The sequence below is a fragment of the Thermothielavioides terrestris genome, chromosome 2 (assembly GCF_000226115.1).
Source record: "Thermothielavioides terrestris NRRL 8126 chromosome 2, complete sequence".
Lineage (NCBI taxonomy): Eukaryota > Fungi > Ascomycota > Sordariomycetes > Sordariales > Chaetomiaceae > Thermothielavioides > Thermothielavioides terrestris.
In genome coordinates, this window is record NC_016458.1 from 4,191,906 (window position 1) to 4,212,541 (window position 20,636).

General features: G+C 58.2%; 8 protein-coding genes across 8 annotated transcripts; 2 read left to right on the forward strand and 6 right to left on the reverse strand.

Moving 5' to 3' along the window:
- Positions 1 to 548: 548 nt before the first annotated feature.
- On the reverse strand, positions 549 to 2,112 carry THITE_126044 (uncharacterized protein). The gene is made up of 4 exons (XM_003652262.1): positions 1,953 to 2,112; positions 1,561 to 1,813; positions 1,208 to 1,498; positions 549 to 1,148 (listed from the first exon to the last, which is right to left on the reverse strand). The coding sequence occupies exons 2-4, from the start codon at positions 1,754 to 1,756 to the stop codon at positions 1,006 to 1,008; spliced, it is 630 nt and encodes a 209-aa protein (XP_003652310.1). The 5' UTR covers positions 1,757 to 1,813; positions 1,953 to 2,112; the 3' UTR covers positions 549 to 1,005.
- Positions 2,113 to 4,057: 1,945 nt separating this feature from the next.
- Positions 4,058 to 5,255, reverse strand: THITE_111049 (uncharacterized protein; the record flags this gene model as incomplete). Its single annotated transcript, XM_003652263.1, has 2 exons — positions 4,058 to 4,696; positions 4,764 to 5,255. The coding sequence occupies 2 exons, from the start codon at positions 5,253 to 5,255 to the stop codon at positions 4,058 to 4,060; spliced, it is 1,131 nt and encodes a 376-aa protein (XP_003652311.1).
- Positions 5,256 to 6,289: 1,034 nt separating this feature from the next.
- THITE_2113654 (uncharacterized protein) lies at positions 6,290 to 8,695 on the forward strand. The gene is made up of 5 exons (XM_003652264.1): positions 6,290 to 7,077; positions 7,156 to 7,313; positions 7,371 to 7,597; positions 7,652 to 8,054; positions 8,157 to 8,695. The coding sequence occupies exons 1-5, from the start codon at positions 6,533 to 6,535 to the stop codon at positions 8,594 to 8,596; spliced, it is 1,773 nt and encodes a 590-aa protein (XP_003652312.1). The 5' UTR covers positions 6,290 to 6,532; the 3' UTR covers positions 8,597 to 8,695.
- A 553-nt stretch (positions 8,696 to 9,248) lies between these two features.
- On the reverse strand, positions 9,249 to 10,111 carry THITE_2113658 (uncharacterized protein). The gene is made up of 3 exons (XM_003652265.1): positions 9,754 to 10,111; positions 9,492 to 9,591; positions 9,249 to 9,408 (listed from the first exon to the last, which is right to left on the reverse strand). Exons 1-3 carry the CDS (start codon positions 9,967 to 9,969, stop codon positions 9,329 to 9,331), a joined length of 396 nt encoding a protein of 131 aa, XP_003652313.1. The 5' UTR covers positions 9,970 to 10,111; the 3' UTR covers positions 9,249 to 9,328.
- On the reverse strand, positions 10,112 to 12,749 carry THITE_2113662 (uncharacterized protein). Its single transcript, XM_003652266.1, has 2 exons — positions 10,251 to 12,749; positions 10,112 to 10,189 (listed from the first exon to the last, which is right to left on the reverse strand). The coding sequence occupies exon 1, from the start codon at positions 12,677 to 12,679 to the stop codon at positions 10,316 to 10,318; it is 2,364 nt and encodes a 787-aa protein (XP_003652314.1). The 5' UTR covers positions 12,680 to 12,749; the 3' UTR covers positions 10,112 to 10,189; positions 10,251 to 10,315.
- Positions 12,750 to 13,243: 494 nt separating this feature from the next.
- THITE_2113664 (uncharacterized protein) lies at positions 13,244 to 15,073 on the reverse strand. The gene is made up of 3 exons (XM_003652267.1): positions 13,979 to 15,073; positions 13,492 to 13,910; positions 13,244 to 13,429 (listed from the first exon to the last, which is right to left on the reverse strand). Exons 1-3 carry the CDS (start codon positions 14,820 to 14,822, stop codon positions 13,364 to 13,366), a joined length of 1,329 nt encoding a protein of 442 aa, XP_003652315.1. The 5' UTR covers positions 14,823 to 15,073; the 3' UTR covers positions 13,244 to 13,363.
- A 1,080-nt stretch (positions 15,074 to 16,153) lies between these two features.
- THITE_2048711 (uncharacterized protein) lies at positions 16,154 to 18,859 on the forward strand (the record flags this gene model as incomplete). Its single annotated transcript, XM_003652268.1, has 1 exon — positions 16,154 to 18,859. One exon carries the CDS (start codon positions 16,154 to 16,156, stop codon positions 18,857 to 18,859), a length of 2,706 nt encoding a protein of 901 aa, XP_003652316.1.
- Positions 18,860 to 19,305: 446 nt separating this feature from the next.
- Positions 19,306 to 20,059, reverse strand: THITE_2113667 (uncharacterized protein). The gene is made up of 2 exons (XM_003652269.1): positions 19,897 to 20,059; positions 19,306 to 19,709 (listed from the first exon to the last, which is right to left on the reverse strand). Exons 1-2 carry the CDS (start codon positions 19,960 to 19,962, stop codon positions 19,419 to 19,421), a joined length of 357 nt encoding a protein of 118 aa, XP_003652317.1. The 5' UTR covers positions 19,963 to 20,059; the 3' UTR covers positions 19,306 to 19,418.
- Positions 20,060 to 20,636: the final 577 nt, after the last annotated feature.

The window sequence follows — 20,636 nt, forward strand, 5'->3', positions numbered from 1 at the left end:
CGGATGGATCTCGTGCGGAACATGCAGCGGGTGTCACGGAGGATGGGGATTGCTGTTAAGCTATCTGTATGATCAGCGGGCGAGACGTCAGCAGCAGTATTCCCTACACTGGAGTATATCCGTAGTTAGATACCTAAATTACTATGCTAGAGAGGAGTGCTAGACCACTCTCTGGAGCCACCGATAGAGGCCTCAGGAAATAAAGACGAGCATCAGTTCTTTGAATGTGCTGCATCACATCGCCTGATATCCCTGGGGGGGGGGGGGGGGGGGGCGCAAGCCGCACCCCGTTTCTTCAGACTTCAGCGGCTCCAAACTGGGGTGGCACAAGATCGACACCGGGCCGCGCCAAACTAGCAACACTTCCAGCTTAGGTAGCAGCTGCACCCCACGCCCGTTGCATATGTCGGTTCCCGCCATGTGCACTGGTTGGTACCTTGGTTGGTGGGATCTGCCGCGCTGCAGGTTGCCGACGGACGTGCAAAACAACCCCTGAACTGTATACCACAGCCATGATAACAACCACACGTTCGAGTCACAAGCTTGCTGACGGCACGCACGGAATTGTATGTACAATAACAAAGTATTAATTCCCGGAACAGGCATCAGGCATGCGAGCGACACGCCGTCGGCACTGCCCTAACCAAACTCCAAACCGTGGCCGGTGGTACAGCAAACCATTATCAACAACAACGGTCGTGTGGGGCAGAGGCACGCATGAACGCATACGTCTCAGCCCCACGGGACATGACGGAACCCATGAACTCGCAGCAGCGGCATACGCATGCTCCCAGATTCGCCTTCCCTCGTTCACTATCCACTTCCCTGCCCGATGCCCCAGATCCTGGCCTAGCTGCCACGACCGACCCGCCGACTACGCAAACCGATCCTGGCACCCAAGCACAGCATCCTTCTCAAGAATAACTTATGTACGAGAAGACAAAAGCAATAAAAGAAATGTAGGATCCCCAACCCTTCAACGCCGGACCATCACCCGAGAGCTTCTTAGTTAAAGAAGACGAGGGCGGCGACGGTGAGCAGGACGAGCGCCAGCGGCGAGGCGAAGCGCTGGCCGTTGTTGGAGTTGGGCGGGGCGGTCGTTGTGCTGGCCTGGCGGGTGGTCGTGGGGGTGGTGCTGGTGGAGAGGGCTACGGAGGCGACAAGTCAGACAACAAAGCTTCATAGGCAAACGGTCGTCGCAACTTACTGGAACTGGACGAAGTGGTGGTGGTGGAGGAGGTGGTCGACGCGCTCGTGGAGCTCGAGGTAGTGCTAGTACTCGACTTCTCACTGGTGCTGCTAGGAGAAGTGCTCGAGGCCGAGGTGCTAGTGCTCGGGACGCTCGTCGAGCCCGTCGTCGTGGGCAGGGAGCCGGTGCCACTGTAGTCGAAGCTGGGGCTGTAGTTGACCTCGCCAGTCGAATCCGTGATCCGGAAGGCGTACGTGCCCGAGGGCAGGTCCTTGGGAACCCAAGTAAACTCCGTCCCCGTCTGGCCAGCTGCGGTGCTGATTAGCAAAGCGCGTTTCCCGCGGTTGGGGGCCAAGTCGGGGCCCGCTTACAGGCAATGTCGGTAACCTTCTGCAGGTTGTTGGGGTCGTTGCCAGTCATGAGGGTGATCGTGACCGGGCCCTCAGCGTCGCCCCACTTCAAGGTGAAGGGCACATCCTCCTGGAGGTTGTAGGCGGAGTTGAGGAACATCGGCTTGGCGAGCACAGCGGCCGCGAAGGCAACGATGGCTCCAACGGAGAGCTTCATTGTGGCTACAGTGGGGATGAAGATTCGGGGACGGCGATGGTCAAGAAAATAGCGTAACTACCCGACGGGGAGTGCGGCGGTTAGTTAACGCACATCGGCGACGAGGAAGGCCGCGTGGCGGATGGCCCGGAAAGGAGGCCACGGCGGGAAAGGGGATGCTTGAGACACGCAATTCGGTTGCCCCGGTGCGACCTACTTAGCTGATTGGAATGTTTCTTGTGTATGTGTACCGTAAAGGCTGTGGGCGATGCGCCGAGTGGCAATTGAATATTGGAATTGAAAACTGTACGCGAAACGATCGTGGAGAAGCGAGTGCAGGATTCTGAATTATTACGGGGATTAAATGCCAGTCGCGAGACTGAGTTTGCGGTTGGGAAAGGGAAGGAAGGAGGAAGACTGAAGAAACCTGGAAGAAGGCACCGACGGCACACCAGGGGCCAAAATAGCCTCGCCTCGACGCGCTGCGATGGCCGGGAAGTTACGCTTTACCCAGCACACCAATAGGAAGAGGCGAAGGAAATGTCCATTGCTAGCGCACCCCAGACAGAGAATGCTGCAACGGGGAAGCGGCACAGCGGGAACCTGGGTAGGAGAAAACTTGCAGGGGGCCAGGTCCGCGGTCTGGGCCAAGAATCGAAGAACTCGCGAGCCAAGATTGGCTCTCCTCGCCCAAGGAACATGTTCGCCACCACGGCACCATGTTTCTCAGCTCACCGTGAACGGCAGGCAGGGTGTGAATGCCAGAGGCGTAGTTATCCCGAGCGAGGGCTCTGCTGAATGCATGCGCGGCAACGACCTCCTTCCCGTCTCATCAGCTGCACACCGGCCGTCGGTTTCCGTTCCAAGTTTGCCTGCGGATCACTAATGTTCGGTAGAATTCACTAGTGCCTGTTGGGGCGATTGTGGAAATGACTGCTGCATTGGGATTGCTCAGCAGCTGGCACAAATGCTTCGCAGCAAAACTTGTCTCCTTGTGCTCCGCAAGCGTTGCTGCGCCGCAGTTCTGACAGACGGCACTAGTATAGAATAGTGGCAGTTTGAGGTTGCTCAGACATCTTCTGGTTTGTGGTAGTTTTGATCAACCCATCATCCGTCGTCAGGCCGGCTTCAGATCACTGCGTTTCAACTTCCCGCACTCGACACTGTCTCGTGGAATGAGCAGTGGAGACGTTGCAAGACACGCCCGGGTTCCGTCGAATTTCCTGCAGATGAATGGCTGGGTCTGAGTGTTTTGGGGAAACTCCGCCTCCAGTGGTAGGCCACGAGTGAAGCTTCGAAGAAGCAGAACACACGAGAGGACAGCGGGCTTGGCATTTCACTTCTCAGATCTGTTGGGTTGCTTGCGGGTGTGGCGTCGACAGCGTCGTCAGCGCCAAGCCATGAAGTTCGTGGAAACAATGGGGCCGGCAACACACGGCTGCTCGCATCTGCTGATGGCCTGCTGTGTGTGGTATCCAATGCAACACAAGATCCTGCTCTTGCCCAATACCTTGTGTCGGGCCGGCTGGTGCTCCGCACCTCCGGCACTCGATCCGAACCCATCCAACCATCCCTCGGCTCACTTAGAGTTACACAGTCGACTCTCACAATGCTTTCAAAATTGTGCGTTGCAAAGTCGACGCTTGCGGCCACCCAATCCACCAAGCAAACGGGCAGCTCAAGCGTGCGCTTGCTGCGCCTCACTCTTTGTGCCTCCTTGCGCCTCCCCTTGGGCGCGGTGTATCCCCAGCTGTTCATCTGGCGTCTGCCAACAAGCCGGGCAATGAAACGGAGCCGCGGAAGTTGCATGATGCCCTCCATGACCGGATACGGACAGTCGACAGCTCCTGAGCATCAACACGCAAACATCAGGTGGAATGTGTCAACCCACTTCTGCGTCATACCATTCCCGGGCCACGGGCGACTTGGTGGTCAACCGGGCTGGTGACTCTGGTGAGCGGCCGTCATGTTTGTTTCATCGGCAGCCAAACAGAACTCCGACGGCTCTTCACAACGCTCATTGCGGAACCACGTTTAGCCGCGGCGGTCCAGAAACACCGCCAGTGCGGATGAACGAAGGATGCCTCGCAGCAAGGGGTGAAACCAGGCAGCGATGGATCTAAAACACGGCTTCTAGCTCCGGACACCTGCTGTGAATGCATGCAAACACCGCGACGCACTCGCCGTACAGGACACACCGTCGCAGGCGGCGTTGTAAACACCTCACCGCGCAGCCGTCCAGGTGCGCCTCCCATGTAAGGGCTCGGCCGTGTTGAGGTTGGTGAACTACGGCGTCCCGGGACCTGTCTATGTCGGCGATGCTCAGGAGAGAAGGCATTCCACGACGCCGCGGTGGACCCCCCGTGTCTCTTCGAACAAGGTCCTGACGTCTGCTCCAAGTCCCCGCATCTTGTCGACAAAATCATCTAGGGAACCTCCGACGCCGAAGTACAGCTTCTTTGCGGCAACGAAAGCCCGAGCGGTGCCACTTGGACGCTCGCGGCGCTCTCGCAGAAGGATCGAGCGCAACGTGCTGCTGAAGCTCTCGAGCGCAAATGGGGAGTAAATGGTCTCGGATCCTAGCAGCAGCGTTGTGGTGGTGTCTGGGAGGCCGGCGGGGACGGCTGAACTGTAAAGCAAATCAACCAGCTCGGGCGACCAGGCTCCTGACAGGAAAGAGAGCTTAATGCCGGTTGAGGAAAGAGCCTGCCTGAAGGCTTGGAGCACTTCTGGCGTCAACTCCAGCTCTCCATCCGGGGTGAAAGCCTCGCCTAGGGCCTCATTCTGCGCCCGTTGCTGGAGCGCCCAAGCAAGAATCAGGTTGGGCAGAGTCACGAGATAGAGGACAGTCGGGTTGTAGTCTGCGAGCGTGAGCACCAACGGCTGGTTTCGCTCGGGCTTTCTGTCGTTCAGGGCCCACCGGAAGAGAGCCAGAGAAGGCAGGGCTGTGCCGCAGCCGAGCTACAAGCCGTGTCAGCGGCATCACAAGTATTTATCTAAGAGGAAAGCAGAGGACAGTTCGCCGCACCTCTACTACGATGCATGGGTCATGAGCCAACAGGTCTGCGGCGTTCTCGGCAGCAAGCACCTTGACCAGATCGACGCTGCTCTCCCAGCTCTTGAAGCCGCCCTCGTAGATGCCGGTCTTGACGTCGTGCTCGCCGAGGCCGGCTTCGGACTCGGCGGAATCGTCCGCGCTCTCCTCGGCCATCAGCTGCACGCGCACGTCCCACAGCTCGCGCCGAGGCAGCTGGACGACGCGCCCATCGCCGAGGTCGACGTCGAGCAGGCTGAAGGCGACCTTGGAAGGCAACTTGGAGAGCATGTCCTCGATATCATGCTGCGTGGGCGGGAGCAGCGGTTTGCCCTGAACGGGGAAGGCGCCCGCGGACGCGGACGAGGAGGATGCGGGCTTGGCTGGCGTGTTCCTTGTTGGTGGCAAAGAAGAATGAGGGCCGGCAGCTAGCTGGTCCTCCTCCTCCTCTATGTCGTCGCCGGCGAAGGAAAAGGAAAAGGCCATGCTGCGCCGCGCCGGAGAGCCAGGAGAGCCAGGGGAGGTGTTTTGCTGGGGTCCAGGATCCGGCCTCTTCGAGCCAGGTTGTCGGACTGCAAAAGCGGCGAAGTTCGGTAGGCCGCCGTGCGCCAAGGATACGCTTTGCCGGTTCCTGAATCCTTTGTCGATACCCTAGCACGGCCGAGGAAGCAGATGGCAAGACTGACTCGGCTCGGTTGCGCAGCACGGTGGTTTTGGAAGGTGATGCGGTCGTTGAAGGGCCTGTTCAGAGGGGTTAAACTAGCCCATCTCTCTTTTTACGTGCTTTGTCAAGCTGCGGGACACACTACTCCGTGCCCTCTGTGTAACTTACCTTTAACCACGCTTCGCAGTACCAAATAAAGGTACCCCACACCTTCGGCATTGACCCACTATGAATGCCAGGGGGAATCCGCCGCAGGTGGGTGGGTCGCCCCTCAAGTCGCCGTTCCACAACCTGGAAGCAAGCTTCTCCTGCCCAGACAGACGCGCGCAGCCTGCAACGGCTGTGGTTGGACAAAATACGACGACTTCGAGAAGCACGAGCACCGAGGCTTGGTCTTGTCCTGCTCCCTTTCAAGGTCAGCGAAGCCATGCGACCGGCCCATCCCGGGAAGACGACGCGGATTGGATTGCAGCGCCAGCTCCCGATGGCCACGAGATCCGGTCGCCGTCGGCACCGGCAGCGGGCTTCGGACGGATGGTGACGGATGGCGTGCATGCTCGTGCCTTGCCGTGGACTTTATGTACATACATCCAGGTACCTAACAAAGGCAAGAGTCCCTCGAGGCCGCCGTAAACGGACCAACTGTGCAGCGTCTTTATCTCGCCCCTCAGCCAGGGGGTGCCTCCACTTCATCGAGCTGGGCAAGGGCAAGCGGCTCGACCTGGGTGGTATTTCTCGGAGGATCCCCTGTGTTTGTTCAGGTCTAACTCCTGCGTCCGGAGCTAGTCCGGGGGACGGTTGTCTACCTGGTGGTTCGACTTGCTACATAACTAGCATGTAGTTACTACGTGTGTAATCTGTTGTTTGCTGAGCCGCCGGTGGGAAGAACTCCTGGGAATCCTCCTCGGTCCGTGCCAATTGTGACAACCCAGATAACTTCCTTTGACTCCTCCCGGCCCAGGATATAAGCCCAGACTATCTGGCCCCAAAAAAGCTGGTGTTAAAAACCCCAAGGAATCCGGCGCCAGATTGGCCTCAGTCGTCTACCGCCCAAGCCCCCCCTTTTGTTTTGTTCCTCAGAGAGCTTGCAATAGACGCCATGGACACTCCCACCACCGAGAGCGCGCCTCAGCCCAACGGCCATCCCACGCCAGGCCAGTCCTCGCCGCCCAATGGCCTTGCCTACACGGTTCGGGAGCAGCCACTCGGGTCGACAAAGCACATCCGCATCGTGGGCATCGGGGCCGGCGCGAGCGGGCTGAACCTGGTCCGCACGCTGCGGCTCAACCTCACCGACTACGAGCTTGTTATCTACGAGAAGAACGCGGATGTGGGGGGCACCTGGCTCGAGAACCGCTATCCCGGCTGCCGGTGCGACGTCCCAAGTCACAGCTACCAGTTTTCGTGGCGGCAAAAGAAGGACTGGTCCAACTTCTTCGCGCCGGCCGAGGAGATCGGAAGCTATCTCTGCCAGGCCTGCGATGACGAGGACATGAGGGACTCGATCAAGACCTCGCACCAAGTGGTGAAGGCTCAGTGGAACGAGAAAGACGGCCAGTGGGACCTGGTTGTTCGAAACCTGGGAACTGGAGAGGAGTTCGGCGACCACGCTACTTTTCTCGTCGACGGGACGGGCATTCTGAAGTAAGCTAGCCAGAAGGGCTCAGGGTTTTCCGGAAAGGGGGCTCTGCAATGTGCTTCGACTGACGCCGGGGGAAACAGCAACTGGAAATGGCCCGACGTCGAAGGAGTGGATACTTATCAGGGTACCTTGATACACACTGCCCGCTGGCCCAAGGAATTCGACCACACGGGCAAGACCATCGCCGTCATTGGCAATGGCTCGAGCGGCATCCAGGTGCTTCCGGAGCTCCAGCCAGGTAAGAACTATTTTCTTCGAAGAAAAAGGTTCCTCCACCGAGAACTGACAGCTCCAGGGGCCGAAAAACTGTACCATGTCTTCCGAACGCCAACTTGGGTGATTCCGCCCAGGATACAGGCCTGGAAAGTCATGGGCCAAGCCGGGGAGATCCTCAGCAAGATCCAGCTGGACGCGCAGGAGAACTTCTCCCAGGAAACGATCGAGAAGTTCCAGTCTGATCCCGAGTTCTACCGCGAGTTCGTCAAGAAGATCGAGGTCGAGGTCAACAACACCTTCCCCATCGTAAGTCTCCTTGGTCCCCGTCTCATCCTGGCGAGGGCTGACAAGCCGTGCCAGGTCCTGACACAAAGTCCGGTACAAGCCTTTGCGCGAGCAAAGGTCACGGAATACATGACACTGATGCTCGGCGGGAACCCGGAGCTCTGCAAGGCACTGATCCCCGACTTCCCGCTCGGGTGCAGGAGAATGACTCCCGGCCACGGGTACCTCCAGGCCCTGACAAGGCCCAACGTCGAGGTCAAAAGGTCTGAGATCAAACGGTTCGTGCCGGAGGGTATTGAGCTCGAGTCGGGCGAGGTCCTGAAGGTCGACGCCATCATCTGCGCCACCGGCTTCGACACCTCCTTCTGCCCGCGCTTCCCGATCATCGGCCGCGACGGCAACCTCCAGGAGCGGTGGCAGAAGGAGACGCCCAAGGCATACATGTCGTGCGCCGTCGCCGGGCTGCCCAACTACTTCAGTACGTCCCCTGCCCCGAACGTTACCCTAGACGGCGTTCCCGCGCCACATAATATGCCACCCGTTTCACTCACCCCACTAACACCTCTTCTCCCTCCCGCAGTGTTCCTCGGCCCGAACGCACCGATAGGCCACGGCAGCGTGTTCACGCTGAGCGAGCACATCGCCAAGTACATCACGTCGGTGATCAGGAAGTGCCAGGCGGAGGGGATCAAGGCGATCGCGCCGTCGGCGGCGGCGGTGGACGACTACTTCGAGCACGTCACGGCGTTCATGCCGCGCACCGCGTGGGCCGCGGCCGGCGGCCGCTCGTGGTTCAAGAACGGGCGCGCCGACGGGCCGGTCACCGCGCTGCACCCGGGCAGCAGGATCCACTTCTTCCACATGCTGGAGCGCTTCCGCGGCGAGGACTGGGAGTACGTGTACGACGACGACGCGAGGCAGAACCGCTTTGCGTACTTGGGGAATGGGTTCTCCACCAAGGAGCTGGATCCGCAGGCAGACTCGACGTGGTACCTGGATGAGCCGACCGTTGTGCGGTGAAGGGGGTAGGGAGGGGTTGGTGGTGGCTGTGGCGGGTTAGACAGAGGCAGCCTCGCCCCCGTTTGTTTGTCTTAGAACCTAGAGCAGGCAGATATGTAGGTAGACGCCTTAACCAAGTGTACATCAGGTAACGTTACTGTGTACATGTCTTGCCCGATGTGAGGCCGCCCTGAGATGCAAGGGGTGATTAGTCGTTGCCTAGAGCAGTGAAGGGGCGTGGGAGCCAAGACAACGACGGGCGCGCCATCCTTTCACCAACAGTCTGCAGCCAAGGCCTACATCCTCTGTCACCCCCGAGTGAGTGGCACGAAGACTGTCAGCGCTGCCTCGTCTTCCGTCTGTCATCGTGTGGGCTGCGTAAGTCGACAGAAGATAAGGGCGACGGTAGACCGTACTCTGCTCCACAACTTCGTTGCGTAAGGGCCTGGACCGAGACACATCAATGGCTGGCTGCACACGGGAGGGAGCGGTCGGCTATCCGTGCTCCTCCCTGTACCTGACGCGGAGGATGCGCGTCGGCCCCAAGCGCGGGACAAGGCAGTCTCAGAGCTGAGAATATGGGCACCCAGATGAAGGTTGGTCAAGTTCACGTGGACTGGGTCCGCGTGGATCTAAAAGCTCATTCGTGCCGCAGATCGAGTAACTACCGGTAGGTATCAAAAGCTAGATCGAAAGTACGTTATAATATGCTGAGAGCAGTACCTAGTTACTCAACTTCAGAAATTGGGCCAGTCACGACTGTGTTTCACCCCCTTCTGTTCCGCGCTTCTGTATCGCCTTCATCAGCTCATACAGCTGACCCAGTTGCTCGTCTGTGTGCCGGTCAGCTTGGCAATCCGGAAAGCGGCGCGCGGCCAGGCAAACTTCAGGTCTGCGGCGACAAATAAACGCATACCACTCATCTTCTCGATTTTTGCCGGATCCAGCTTCTCCCCGACCCAGGAATTGCTCTCGAGCTTCTCCGCGTACAGCTGCCACTCGGTGAGGAAACCTATCTGCATATGGTACGCAAGCGTAAGTAAGTACTAGTCCGATAAACAGAACTGGACCCAGCAGAATCACCAATGCCATGTTTGGTTGGCTCATCGTCAACTTCGACTGGCGTGCACTCCGGTGTGGCCGAACAGAGAGGAAACGAAAACAAAAACAAAACCCACCACGTGAACAGGGTTCTCGATGCCCCTGTGTTCTCGGAACTGCGCCTTGACGTACGCGTCGCCCAGCAGCCGCATCTCGGGCGAGAGGTGTTTTCTGTGCGCCCGGAGCAGCCGTCGGTAGAGGTATATTGGGGGCAGGAGAGCCATGGGACCGGGCGATAACCCTTTTGCCGTGTTCATGTGCGCGGCCAGGAGGAGGCGGAGCGAAGGTTTCATCCTGGCAGACCTCTTCTATTCTGTGGCACTCACGGAAGTACGGGTATAGGTGTGCCGTTGAATGTGAGATTAAACGACGAACTACCTGTTGAACCAAGTTCTGTGGCTGGCAATTGCAGCCTCTCGATGGTCTCTCTGTTCGATGTCGACAGTTTCGTTGCCGGGTTCAAGACGAAAGACGCAGCGTCGCTGGAAGGGCCCACACAGTATTAACGGGCCACTATATACAGTCAAGACTGTTGATGAGCTTACTACCCCTTACAGGCAACTTGAAAACATACCTAGCATTGGTTGTTCAAGGCTAGAAATCTTTCTAGAAATCCAACGAGTCCAAGTGCCTCTAACGTTATTCTTCTAGAGCATCAGCGATCCAGGAGGCCTGGATCGCGCTGACCTTCTTTGCGTAGTTCTTCTGCGTGTAAACATGCTCCAAAAACATGATGGCCTCCTTTTTCTGGCCGTGCAGCACGCTGGACGGATGGATCGCCACGACGTGCTTGCCGTGCGAAGTGACGTAGCTGCTGTCCGGCGCCAGGATTGCCGTCTTCAGCGCGAATCCCTTCAGGAAGCACTTGAGGATCACGGCCGCCTGCTCCGGGGATGTCGGCGTGAAAGGCTGCGGGTCTGGCGGCGGCGGTTCCATCATGCCTTCCCTTACGCAGAGGCCTCGGAGCTGCTTCCGAATGTTCAGCGCCTGCTTCATGTTCCTCACGTGGATCTTGCGGTCCTTGCACCACTGTGCACGGTCGGTGTTCTCCGCCGCATAGAGCTGCATCGTCGTCAAGTAGGTCAGGAGGTCCCCTTCCCGCCGGGAGAGCTCCTTGCGGTACTCCTCAGCTTCCTCCTTTGCCTCCTCCGACCGCAGCTGAAGGAATATATCCTCGCCAGCGGTGATGCAGGAGATGATGTCGATGGCCTCCAACAAGCAATCGTACTTCGCCTCCGCCGCCGCCAGAAGCACTCGAGCATACGGCGGCGTGACCGGGAAGAGCACCATCTTGCGCCCTGTTTCCGTGATGGAGCCGTCGTCGGAAAGCGCGCCGAGAATGTGAAGGTGCAGGAGTGCCTTCTCAACCGACTCGACTTCAGGAGGGTCCATCAACGGGAACGACAGGACGTCGTCGATTCCTCTCGCTTTCATGGTCAAGACGGCGCTGAGGATGTCGGTGCGTAAGATCTCGGGGAGATCTGTTTCCTGCAGCGTTTCGTACGTCTCTTCAGTATACAGCCTGAAGCACTTGCCGGGCCCCTCGCGGCCGGCGCGGCCAGCCCTCTGGATAGCCGACGATTTCGAGATGGGCTTGGCGAGCAGCGACTCCATGCCCAGCCGAGGACGGAATTGCTTCACCTTCGCCTTCCCGCAGTCAATCACATATCGCACCCCAGGTACCGTGACCGATGTTTCAGCAATGTTGGTGGCAAGGACGACCTTCCTCGTAAAGCCGCCCTTGACCGGCTGGAAGGCTTCGTGCTGAGCCTCCATTGAAAGCTGCCCGAACAGGGGAAAGACCTTGAGCTTCGGCAGGTTCGAGGCCAGCGTCGACGCGTATTCTTCGATCAGTTTCTGGGCAGCCTCGATTTCCTCCTGGCCGGTGAGAAACGCCAGGATATCCTTCCTGCCATGCTTGTCCGAGAGCGCTTCTTCGGTGTGAAACTTGAAGACCAGCTTCAGGAGAGCCTGCTGGATGTCCGGAACCGGTTTTGGCGTATGAACGATGTCAACGGGGAATTGTCGTCCTTCGATTTGGAGGAAATCAACCGAAGTCCCCGACTTAGGCATCAAGCTGGGTTGGGAGCCAGGGCTGTGGGATACTGACTCGGAGAAGAACCGCCGGATGCCCTCCACATCGGCCGTAGCACTCATGATGACAACTTTGAGTGGCACCCCGCCACGGCCAGCCTTGTCCCCGGAGACGATTTGCTTGAGGAATCCCAAGAGGAGGTCAACATCCACGCTCCGCTCGTGGACTTCATCGACAATAATGGCACTGTATTGCTTGAGGTGAGGATCGCGAAGCAGTTCTTGGAGCAGCATTCCCTCCGTCAGATACTTGATCTTCGTGCCGGGCGGGACCCGATGGTCGAAGCGGACCGAGTACCCAACCAAGCCCTTTGAGACCGCGCCATTGGCCCCTCCACCGCCGCTGTTGTGTTCACTGAGCGGCGTGCCGGCTTCGCGAGACACGCGATGAGCAAGCGTCGTTGCCGCAACCCGCCGTGGTTGCGTGATTGCAATCATGCCTCCCACCCTAGCCTCCTCGGTGCCAGCACCGGCTTTCACCTTCACTTTCCTACTCCGACACCACGGCTCTTGGAAAAGATACTGCGGCACTTGAGTGCTCTTGCCGGATCCCGTCTCGCCCACGAGCACCAGGACATCCTTCTGCCGCAGGATGCCACGGATCTCATCTCGACGTGTCCATAGCGGGAGGGATTGTCTGGCAGCAAAAAACTGAGGATCGCCGGTCAGCGGGCTCGAGGCCGAAGAAGATGCTGTAACCGGAATCTGCGTGCTTCTTGACCCGGAGCTTGAGGTCAGAGCTGGCGGACTGGATGCGGCGGATACCGCTCCAGCAGCAACGGGGTCACTTTGCCCTGGCGCTGCTATGTCTTTGCGCGGCTTCTTCGACAGATAGCCTTCCAGGGATATCAATTTGTTTCCCACTTGGACAATGTCGCCGCTGGCTTCGGCCTTCCTCTTTTTGGGCATTATCACTGTCCAACTGTGCCAAACACTGTCGGGTAAATTTTTCGGCGATGAAGTTTGCAAAACAAGCCTGCGAAGACCTTGAGAGGCAGCCTCGCGGCACGATTCAATCGTACCGTATCTTATCTTGTATCGTGCGTATTAGGTACCTAGATTGTTCTTGGGTAGGGTATTCCATACGCTGAGCCTGAAGGTAAGGTAAGATAGGTATGTATTCCGTACAAGAGCTGATTCCGTGGAGCCGTAATTTTACCGAATAGTTGCACGTAAATCTTACCGACCTAGGCACCCCGTGATATAAGGTATTCTGAAACATTGATTCAGACAGCAAAAGAAGGCTCCCAACTGACGAGGCAGGTATGCAGCATGCTCAGTTCTGACTGGCCACTGAAAGAGAATAGAGCTTGAAGCCAAAACGATGTTTGGGTCCGGGGACGTTTCAAGCATCTATTCTGAAGTTGGGCATCCTACTACACCGACGCTGGCAAGCCGAAGATCCGGATGGGCCCAACATGAAGTGAATTAAGTAGGTAGGTAGTGTATGGATGCTGCGGCGGAGTTCTCCTCGTCCCGCTTCAGTTTCCGGCTCAAAGTCTAAGCGACAAACCAGCGCCGAGTCGAAACTCCTATATGCTCGAAGCCCTAGCTATCTAAGAAGCCGAGTGCCCGCTCCGCTTTCCCCAGTAATTACCTGCGGCTCAAAAGGTCGAGCTTGGTTTGTCCCCTCCTGATGTCATCGATGACCACCTCGCTCTAAAATGTCGATTTTGGTTAGAAAATGTGCATGAGCGTCTGTCGGTTCTGGCGTTACTCACCCGCTCTGTCAACTGGTCGATCACCCGGTTTTGCACGTCGAGCTCGTTCCCCAGTGCCGAGACCTCGTCATGGACATCGGCGAGCACGGCGGAAACCTCCAGCAAGTTGTTCTCGATTTCTTGTTCTTGCTCTTGCTGCGTACCGTCGAAGTCTTCAAAGAGAAATTCTTTCTTGACGGTCGGTTTGTTGGAGCCAAGCACCCGTTGACTATTGGCCCTTCTCGAAGCCTCCGCCGTCATCCGGCTTCGAATCACCTCCTGCCTGACTTGTTCGTTCTGCTCCGTCTCGCGTCGTCTCGAGTACTCCATTTTCTGGTCCAGCATTTTCTGGTGAGTCCCAGACATTGTGGGTACAAAGAAGGGACGTTGCAGTCGCTTGAGTTTGTCAGTCGCTCCATCAGCGTGGGCAAATTGTGTGGCTGTACACATCAGAATGTCAGTTGCGGGACACATCATGGCAAGGGCGATGTCAGAATATTTAACTAACAGGATTTGCCAACTGCCTCGTTGATTTTCAGCAGTTGATCTCCCTGGCTCTCTGCCATCGCACGAGTCTCTGCCGCGCGTTGACGGGCTTCTCTCGCCATCATAACGACGCGGCCACTAGTTGCGTGGGTCTCAGCTCGAACCTGATTGATCTCAGCCTTGATGAGGTCCGCTTCGTCCTCGTGCGCCTCCTGATTCGTCATCTGCATGCCGTCGGCGTCGGGTTTCTGTGCGCTATATCCGTAAGATTGCGCTGGGCTTGGGCGGGCGGTCTGCTGCGGAGGGTAATTGTAGCCTGGGGTCGATCTTCCGTCGTCCAGATCCAGACTGCCATATCCTCCCGGTTGCTGGTATGGGCGCGACCCAAAATTCTGAGACGATGCTGGTGCAGCGGGCTCAAACCGATCTTTTCCGAACCCGTCTTGGGCGCCGAACTTCTCCTTCGAATACCCAGAGCGCATGGACGGGCTCGATGAGTTGGCAGCAAGAGAAGGCGTCCCTCCGGCGGCATAAGGTGAGGCAGTTCCCACGCTGTAAGGTGGAGGTTGGGAGTTGTCTGGAACATGCTGCTGGGATGATCGGGCGCTCGCAGGAGCCGTATTCGCTTCCCAGTTTCCGTTGCGAGAGGCCCCCGGGGCTACTCGGCTTGGGAGACCGCCAGGGCGAGGCCCTGCCGGCAGGCCGGATGGCGGACCCTGGGGAGGTTCATGGAAGCTGTGATTGCTATCATAGCGATTGGGTTGGTCGCCGTATTGGGACGCCGGGGGGGTTGGCTGCTGGGCGTAAGGATTTGATCGTTTCTCCTTCTCGTCGGACTTCTTAAACATGGCGCTGAATTTCCCCATGATGTAACGCTCGTGCGGAGATTCAGTGTGACGAAGCAAACTGGTACTGGAAGGAGGAATGGAACGGTTGACGCAGAGATTTAGAACACGGTGACAGAGAAGAGGATGGGAAGGGAAAGCCCAGGAGGGTCGGCAGGCGGCTTGAATGCGGGAAACAAGCGGGGCTTGGGTGGAATTCAGATTGGGCAGTGTGTCTGGGGTCCGTTCCAGATTGCGACCGTGCAACACCCCTGACCATCAGCCCAAGCCGCCTCTCTCAGCCCCCAACCACTTACATGCTAACAAGGCAGCGCGGGTGGGGACGGGGCTGCTTACCCGATGGGTGGCGTGAAATTTACGAAGGCATCAGCAAGATATTTCAGCTTCTCACCTTCATTTTGCCCTGTCCTTCCGAGCGCTTGCCCGTTGAGAACCACCTCAGCCAGCTCGGTCGCCGCTTCTTTTCCCCTGTTGCTGTTTGTGGCTGTGTTCTTCCCCCCATGTCCTCGTGGCGGTTCGCTTGGCCAACCGTGGGGCCAGTGGAGGCATTTCATGGGCCGCTGTGGACAGGTGCAGGTACACCGCCATGTGCGATCAACTTCATTATTGCTTTGCTGGCTGCAACACTGTTCTGATAGAATATGTGGCACCTGATGCAAAGGGCAATCGACGTCGGTTACTGGAATTGATGCTCTTGGCTCCTGCATTGGCGACTGCAAATGTTATTGCATGCGTGCCAGGCAGATGCATGACCGGCCGGATTTAAGCTGTTGGGTCCTTGATGGAGCCAGGTGTTAGTTAGTTAGTGCTGAGCTAAACAAAACTTCGCACTTTCGCTGTCTGCACCTGATGACATGGGTAGCTCATATTTGCGTCCTAGCAGCTAACCTACCAATCAAATCTGGCTTCGCTCCAATGCGCTCTGCGCCACGGGGTGTGGAAGGAGTCATCGAGGTCGATCTTCAACTCCCTGCCTTCTGCGGACAGCTGCAGAGCTGCCAACCTCCATCCTTGAATATCCGCTCCCATGAAGTAACTGCCCACAATGGCTTCTTCCAACTGATGCAACTTGCTGCCTCCTCGGTTGCAGCACTTGGGACGTCTCGTGCTCTGAACATCTGCCGTCACCCATCCTTGTCGTGAGCCCGACCGCTCTAGAGACCGCAAGATGATACCTCGAATACACCACTTGCTTACCCTTGAAATGTCCACCGACTGTGAAACATCTTTACACCTGCTTTCTCGTTGATTTTGCCGTTCGGCGGCTCGGAACTCACCTTCTGCTCCCTTCTCTTCGCGGCACCTCTGACATCGAACCTCAATCGCCTCCACCTTCCGCCGAGGACTACTTGATGTCTGTTTTCACCTTTGATCCTGACCCACCTCGGGTCGCGTCTCCATGGCTCCGCTCGGCGGATTCTGACAAGCCCTCGGCGCCGGCTCCATCAGAGGCACCAAAGGGACCCGTCGGTTTTGGGCTGCTCTCCGATTACGGCGTCACCAAGCTGGAACCGGAGCCGCAGGATGGGCCGACCGAATACAAGCTTCACTTGCTACTGAGACCACGGAGGAGGTATGAGCGAGTCAGCACGGCGGCCCGAATCTGCGGGTCGACCCAGTCACGGCCGCCTCCCGACGCTAAGACGTCGGGACCGGCCGTGGCCAGCCCCGGATCGTCCACCACTTCGACTCAGACGCGCCAGGATCGTCTCGAGCACCTTACTACCCAGCTCCTGTGGCGGTTGCAGCAATCTTGCCCCTACCACGCCGGCGCTGCCTCTCCTGGCCTCGTCATCCCCCAGCTGCCCGACGAGAGCGCTGCGCTCGATGCGCCTGTCAAGCTTGGCAAGCTGCTGCCTGGGCTGGAGTCGTCGAGAGGAGCGCTCTATGAGATTGGCGTAGCTGACGATGGAACGCTTGCGGGCTTGACCAAGGACGAGATGGACGAGAGTCTCGCCACTCTCCGCATCATGGCTGCTAGCCTGGGCTGCAACGTGGAAGTGCTGCGGATGTTGGTCGTCGGAGAATGCGAGTGGATCGAGACGAGGAGCTCCGAAGACTCTGCGGGTTCGGAATCCGAGGAGGTTTGGCGCCGGGCGAAGTTATGGGTTGGCGAGGCTTTGGTCACGCCTGACTTACGGCCAAGGGAGGACACCCAGTCACCACCGAGGAGCTCGCCGGGCACGGCCCGGCAGACCGAGGCCCTGCCAGACCCAAAACAGGGCCCGCTCACCGCAAACCAGTTGCGTGTTACGCTCACTGGCCCTACGACATCCGGAAAGTCAACTCTACTGGGCACGCTCTCGACGGGAACCCTGGACAATGGCCGTGGCAAAGGCCGTCTTGGCCTGCTCAAACACCTCCACGAGGTTGCGTCTGGCGTCACGTCGTCCGTCACTCAAGAACTCGTCGGCTACAACGGCGACGAGATCATCAACTATGCTCACAGTGCGGTCGAGTCTTGGATTGACATTCATGACTTCACCAAGGATGGCCGGCTAGTTTATCTGCTGGATTCTGCGGGCCACCCGCGCTATCGAAGGACCATCCTCCGTGGTATTGTCGGCTGGGCACCCCATTGGACTTTGCTGTGCATATCTGCCGAGGGCGCCGAGTTCACTACGAGTCCGGGTGCCGCATCCACCCCCTCGGACGTGTTAGCGTCGTCTGTTGGCGCGAGTCTCGACCTGGCATCCGCCCATTTAGATCTATGCCTCCGACTTGGTCTTCCCCTGGCCGTGGTGATCACGAAGCTGGACCTGGCCAGCAAGTCGAGCCTATCTAGCACTCTCACGAAGATTCTTTCCCGCGTCAAAAAGGCCGGCCGGGTGCCCAAGATGGTGAAAGGCGGCTCAAGTAACCAATCCGACCACGCTCCCGTACGCAAGCCTGACAAGGAGGCCATCAAGGACGTTGTGGACTGCATGCAGGCGAGAGGCGACCCATTTTCTGTCGTCCCGATCTTGCTCACTAGCTCTGTCGATGGGCGCGGCATTGGTGCACTCCACGCGCTGCTCCAACACCTTCCACTGCCTGCAATCCCCACCTCTCATGACTACATCGGCGCAGCACTCAACCCCGAGCAACCAGCTTGCTTATTCCACATCGAAGACAAGTTCAGCCTCCCCGCGTCCTACGCGCTGGCCACAAGTGATGCCGACCAACAAACCGACGTCGGCACCGTCGTTGCGGGCTACCTGCGCTTCGGAAGTCTCTCGATCGGCGACAAGGTGGTGGTGGGCCCCTTCCCAGCTGATGAAGATGACTCTCCCGGAACGACCCCTGACGAACGTCCAGGAGGTGTTTCCAACAGCTACGGCCTCTCGATCTCCCACCCTTCCTCAGCGGAACTCAGTCGCGTCGCGTCGCGAAACGCAGTCGCTGCCTCAGCCACCAGCGGCGAGTGGCATACCGCCTCCATCGTCAGCATCCGCAACCTGCGCCTGCCCGTGCAGACCCTGACCGCGGGCCAGGTCGGGTCCATCGGGATAGTATTTGACCCGCCGCCGGCACGCAAGCAGGCGGGTGCTGCCAACGGCACCCACGGCGGGACATCAGCTGGAACGGGCCATCCGTCGTCGGCGACCACCACTCCCCGCCTGCGCAAAGGCATGGTCTTGGCCGTGCCTAGCCAGCACATGGTCTTGTCTGGCTTGTCCTTGCAGGCTGCCAGCGGACTGACGGCGGTGTTTGACGCGGAGAACCAGGGGGCAGCCTCGCTGACGGTGGGAAGCCTGGTCAATGCCTACGTGGCGAGCGTCCGCTCTGCCGCGCGTGTGTTGCGGGTGTCGAGGGTGAAGGAGTCGGAGAACGGAGCAGATGGCAGCGCGGGGGCGGACGACATCGACGATATGTTTGACCTCGCCGAGGAAATGGATGTGGGCAGTATCCAGGCGCAGGATGCGGTCGTGTCTGGGTGCGTGGAGGTACAATTGGAGCTGCTGTCCACCAGGGAGTGGATCGAACTGGGGTCGCGCATCTTGGTTCTCGAGGGAGGGAGAAAAGACAGGTCTGGATTGGAGGGTTATGTGGGAAAGGTTGTTGAAATTGTAGAATGAAGGGGTCACCGGTAGTTGCATTTCTGCTATATCTTGCCAGCAATATAGTCCTTTTTTCCGTCGTTGACACCCGAGGTCAAGGTTGAGCGTTGTGCGGAGAGGCTACACAGTAGGGTCCATCCAACTGGTCTCCTGCACAGCTCGTGAATCGTATCTGCTCAGACACCGCGCCAGTTGCTCAAGTTGGTCCGGCGGGCCCTGGTTTGCTCCGATGAGACAGTGGCAAGTATCGAACAAGGACGGCGTTTCTGCCGCCGAGCCTCCTGCTAAGAAAGGTGCTCGAGCGGATGATTTTCGCATATGAAGTTTCGTTGTCACTAACAAAGGCAACATTCATGGCAAAGCTTCGCACTTGTTGTCAATTCCCGCTAGGCCCAACTCCTGACAGACATTTCTCAGCCTGCTTTCCAGTTAAACTTCAAAGGCGGGAGAGTACTTCCCGTCAAACCGCGGCCCTCCAGCCATCACATCCCATCGCATCCCATCCCAACGCCATGACGCCTTAACCCCGTCTTTTTCCTCCGTCTCCTCGCATCACGCCCCGGTAAATTCCCACTTCTCACGCCCTCACCAACCCGTAAAAGAGCGTCCACGTCAGGATAAACCCGGCCAGCTCGTTCATCAGCCCGCCCGCCCAGAACTCGAACGGGCTCTTAAAGTACCTGCTCGTGTCGAGCGGGGCTTTGCCGGCGGCGAGCGACGTCGGCGCCACGCGGACGGCGTAGAAGAGCGCGGCCGTCAGCAGCGAGAAGACGAGGTAGAACAGGAAGCCGCTGTAGGACTCGAGGCCGAGGATGCCGGCGGATACGCCGAAGAGGGAGGCGGTGAGGGATTGGAGGTTGTGGAGGATCTGTGTGGTGTACGGCAAGGGGCTGGGTTAGCGCTGTTCTTGTCGTAAGGAGGTCTCGATCTGGGACGCGGGAAGGGGACGCCGGGTAGGGTCGAGCTGGGGTCGCGAGGCCAGTTCGCAGTTGCAGATCTGCTTTGTTCCTGCCATCCGCATGGGAAGGGCCGGCCGGCTGGAAGGGCAGACTAACCCGAGAATTGTGCATCAATGATTCCTGCACGATGGGGGATATCTGGAGTTCCTGTTCGGTGGGCATGGCTGTGACGGGTGGACGTGGTGTGTGGGGAGTGCGCAGTGGTGTTCGTTCCGCCTGGACCGCCGAGCTGGATGGCTTGCCCTTTCAGCCGTGAGTTTACGGCGTATTGTGCGAGCTATCCGTACTTGCACAGGTAAGACAATTGCCGTTATGCTCGTCCCAGGTCGCCGAATTGCCAGCGGTCGTCCTCGGTGCTATACTGAAGTGGACATAGACTCCGCGGGTGGTCGCTCTGCAGCTGCGAGGCGATGCAGCGGATCTGCTTGGCGGATCGACAAGCCACATGGGCTTGGAGCTTCTGTGGGGTTGAACGTGGGGGTCCGATAGTTACGACAATTTCAGATCACTGCGCACCAACCCCTGCCGCAAGAGGTAACTTACCTGAGGTAACGTGCATAAGGTACACGTATTCTGTATTCTGTACGGAGTACTTCCCGTCCGTACACGACCATGTTCGGCCTGCCGAGATTGGCGGCTACGTTCTGCCCGGCAAACGAATACTCAGAAATGGTCATACTTCATGAAAGGTCCAATTGCAGCTTAGAGAACCCCAGATTTCTGGAGTGGTGGCCGAAACTGTTCTTGGACTTACGCAAACTGTCACAACCAGACAAAGGAAAAGAGGCCGCTTGTATGGCTGGCCTTGATATTTGTTTGCGGACATGACGTTGTGA

What these genes read in the sequence shown, in the direction of transcription:
- THITE_126044 (XM_003652262.1), bottom strand. Translation starts at nt 1,756, where the DNA reads ATGAAGCTCTCCGTTGGAGCCATCGTTGCCTTCGCGGCCGCTGTGCTC. An exon ending in GAAGGTTACCGACATTGCCT is followed by an intron (nt 1,499 to 1,560) that starts GTAAGCGGGCCC and finishes TCAGCACCGCAG; the next exon opens with CTGGCCAGACGGGGACGGAG. An exon ending in CACCACTTCGTCCAGTTCCA is followed by an intron (nt 1,149 to 1,207) that starts GTAAGTTGCGAC and finishes TCGCCTCCGTAG; the next exon opens with CCCTCTCCACCAGCACCACC.
- THITE_2113654 (XM_003652264.1), top strand. Translation starts at nt 6,533, where the DNA reads ATGGACACTCCCACCACCGAGAGCGCGCCTCAGCCCAACGGCCATCCC. An exon ending in GACGGGACGGGCATTCTGAA is followed by an intron (nt 7,078 to 7,155) that starts GTAAGCTAGCCA and finishes CGGGGGAAACAG; the next exon opens with CAACTGGAAATGGCCCGACG. An exon ending in TCAACAACACCTTCCCCATC is followed by an intron (nt 7,598 to 7,651) that starts GTAAGTCTCCTT and finishes AAGCCGTGCCAG; the next exon opens with GTCCTGACACAAAGTCCGGT.
- THITE_2113658 (XM_003652265.1), bottom strand. Translation starts at nt 9,969, where the DNA reads ATGAAACCTTCGCTCCGCCTCCTCCTGGCCGCGCACATGAACACGGCA. An exon ending in TCGAGAACCCTGTTCACGTG is followed by an intron (nt 9,592 to 9,753) that starts GTGGGTTTTGTT and finishes TACCATATGCAG; the next exon opens with ATAGGTTTCCTCACCGAGTG. An exon ending in AAAAATCGAGAAGATGAGTG is followed by an intron (nt 9,409 to 9,491) that starts GTATGCGTTTAT and finishes ACCGGCACACAG; the next exon opens with ACGAGCAACTGGGTCAGCTG.
- THITE_2113662 (XM_003652266.1), bottom strand. Translation starts at nt 12,679, where the DNA reads ATGCCCAAAAAGAGGAAGGCCGAAGCCAGCGGCGACATTGTCCAAGTG.
- THITE_2113664 (XM_003652267.1), bottom strand. Translation starts at nt 14,822, where the DNA reads ATGGGGAAATTCAGCGCCATGTTTAAGAAGTCCGACGAGAAGGAGAAA. An exon ending in CGAGGCAGTTGGCAAATCCT is followed by an intron (nt 13,911 to 13,978) that starts GTTAGTTAAATA and finishes TGATGTGTACAG; the next exon opens with CCACACAATTTGCCCACGCT. An exon ending in TCGACCAGTTGACAGAGCGG is followed by an intron (nt 13,430 to 13,491) that starts GTGAGTAACGCC and finishes TCGACATTTTAG; the next exon opens with AGCGAGGTGGTCATCGATGA.
- THITE_2113667 (XM_003652269.1), bottom strand. Translation starts at nt 19,962, where the DNA reads ATGCCCACCGAACAGGAACTCCAGATATCCCCCATCGTGCAGGAATCA. An exon ending in CATTGATGCACAATTCTCGG is followed by an intron (nt 19,710 to 19,896) that starts GTTAGTCTGCCC and finishes TACACCACACAG; the next exon opens with ATCCTCCACAACCTCCAATC.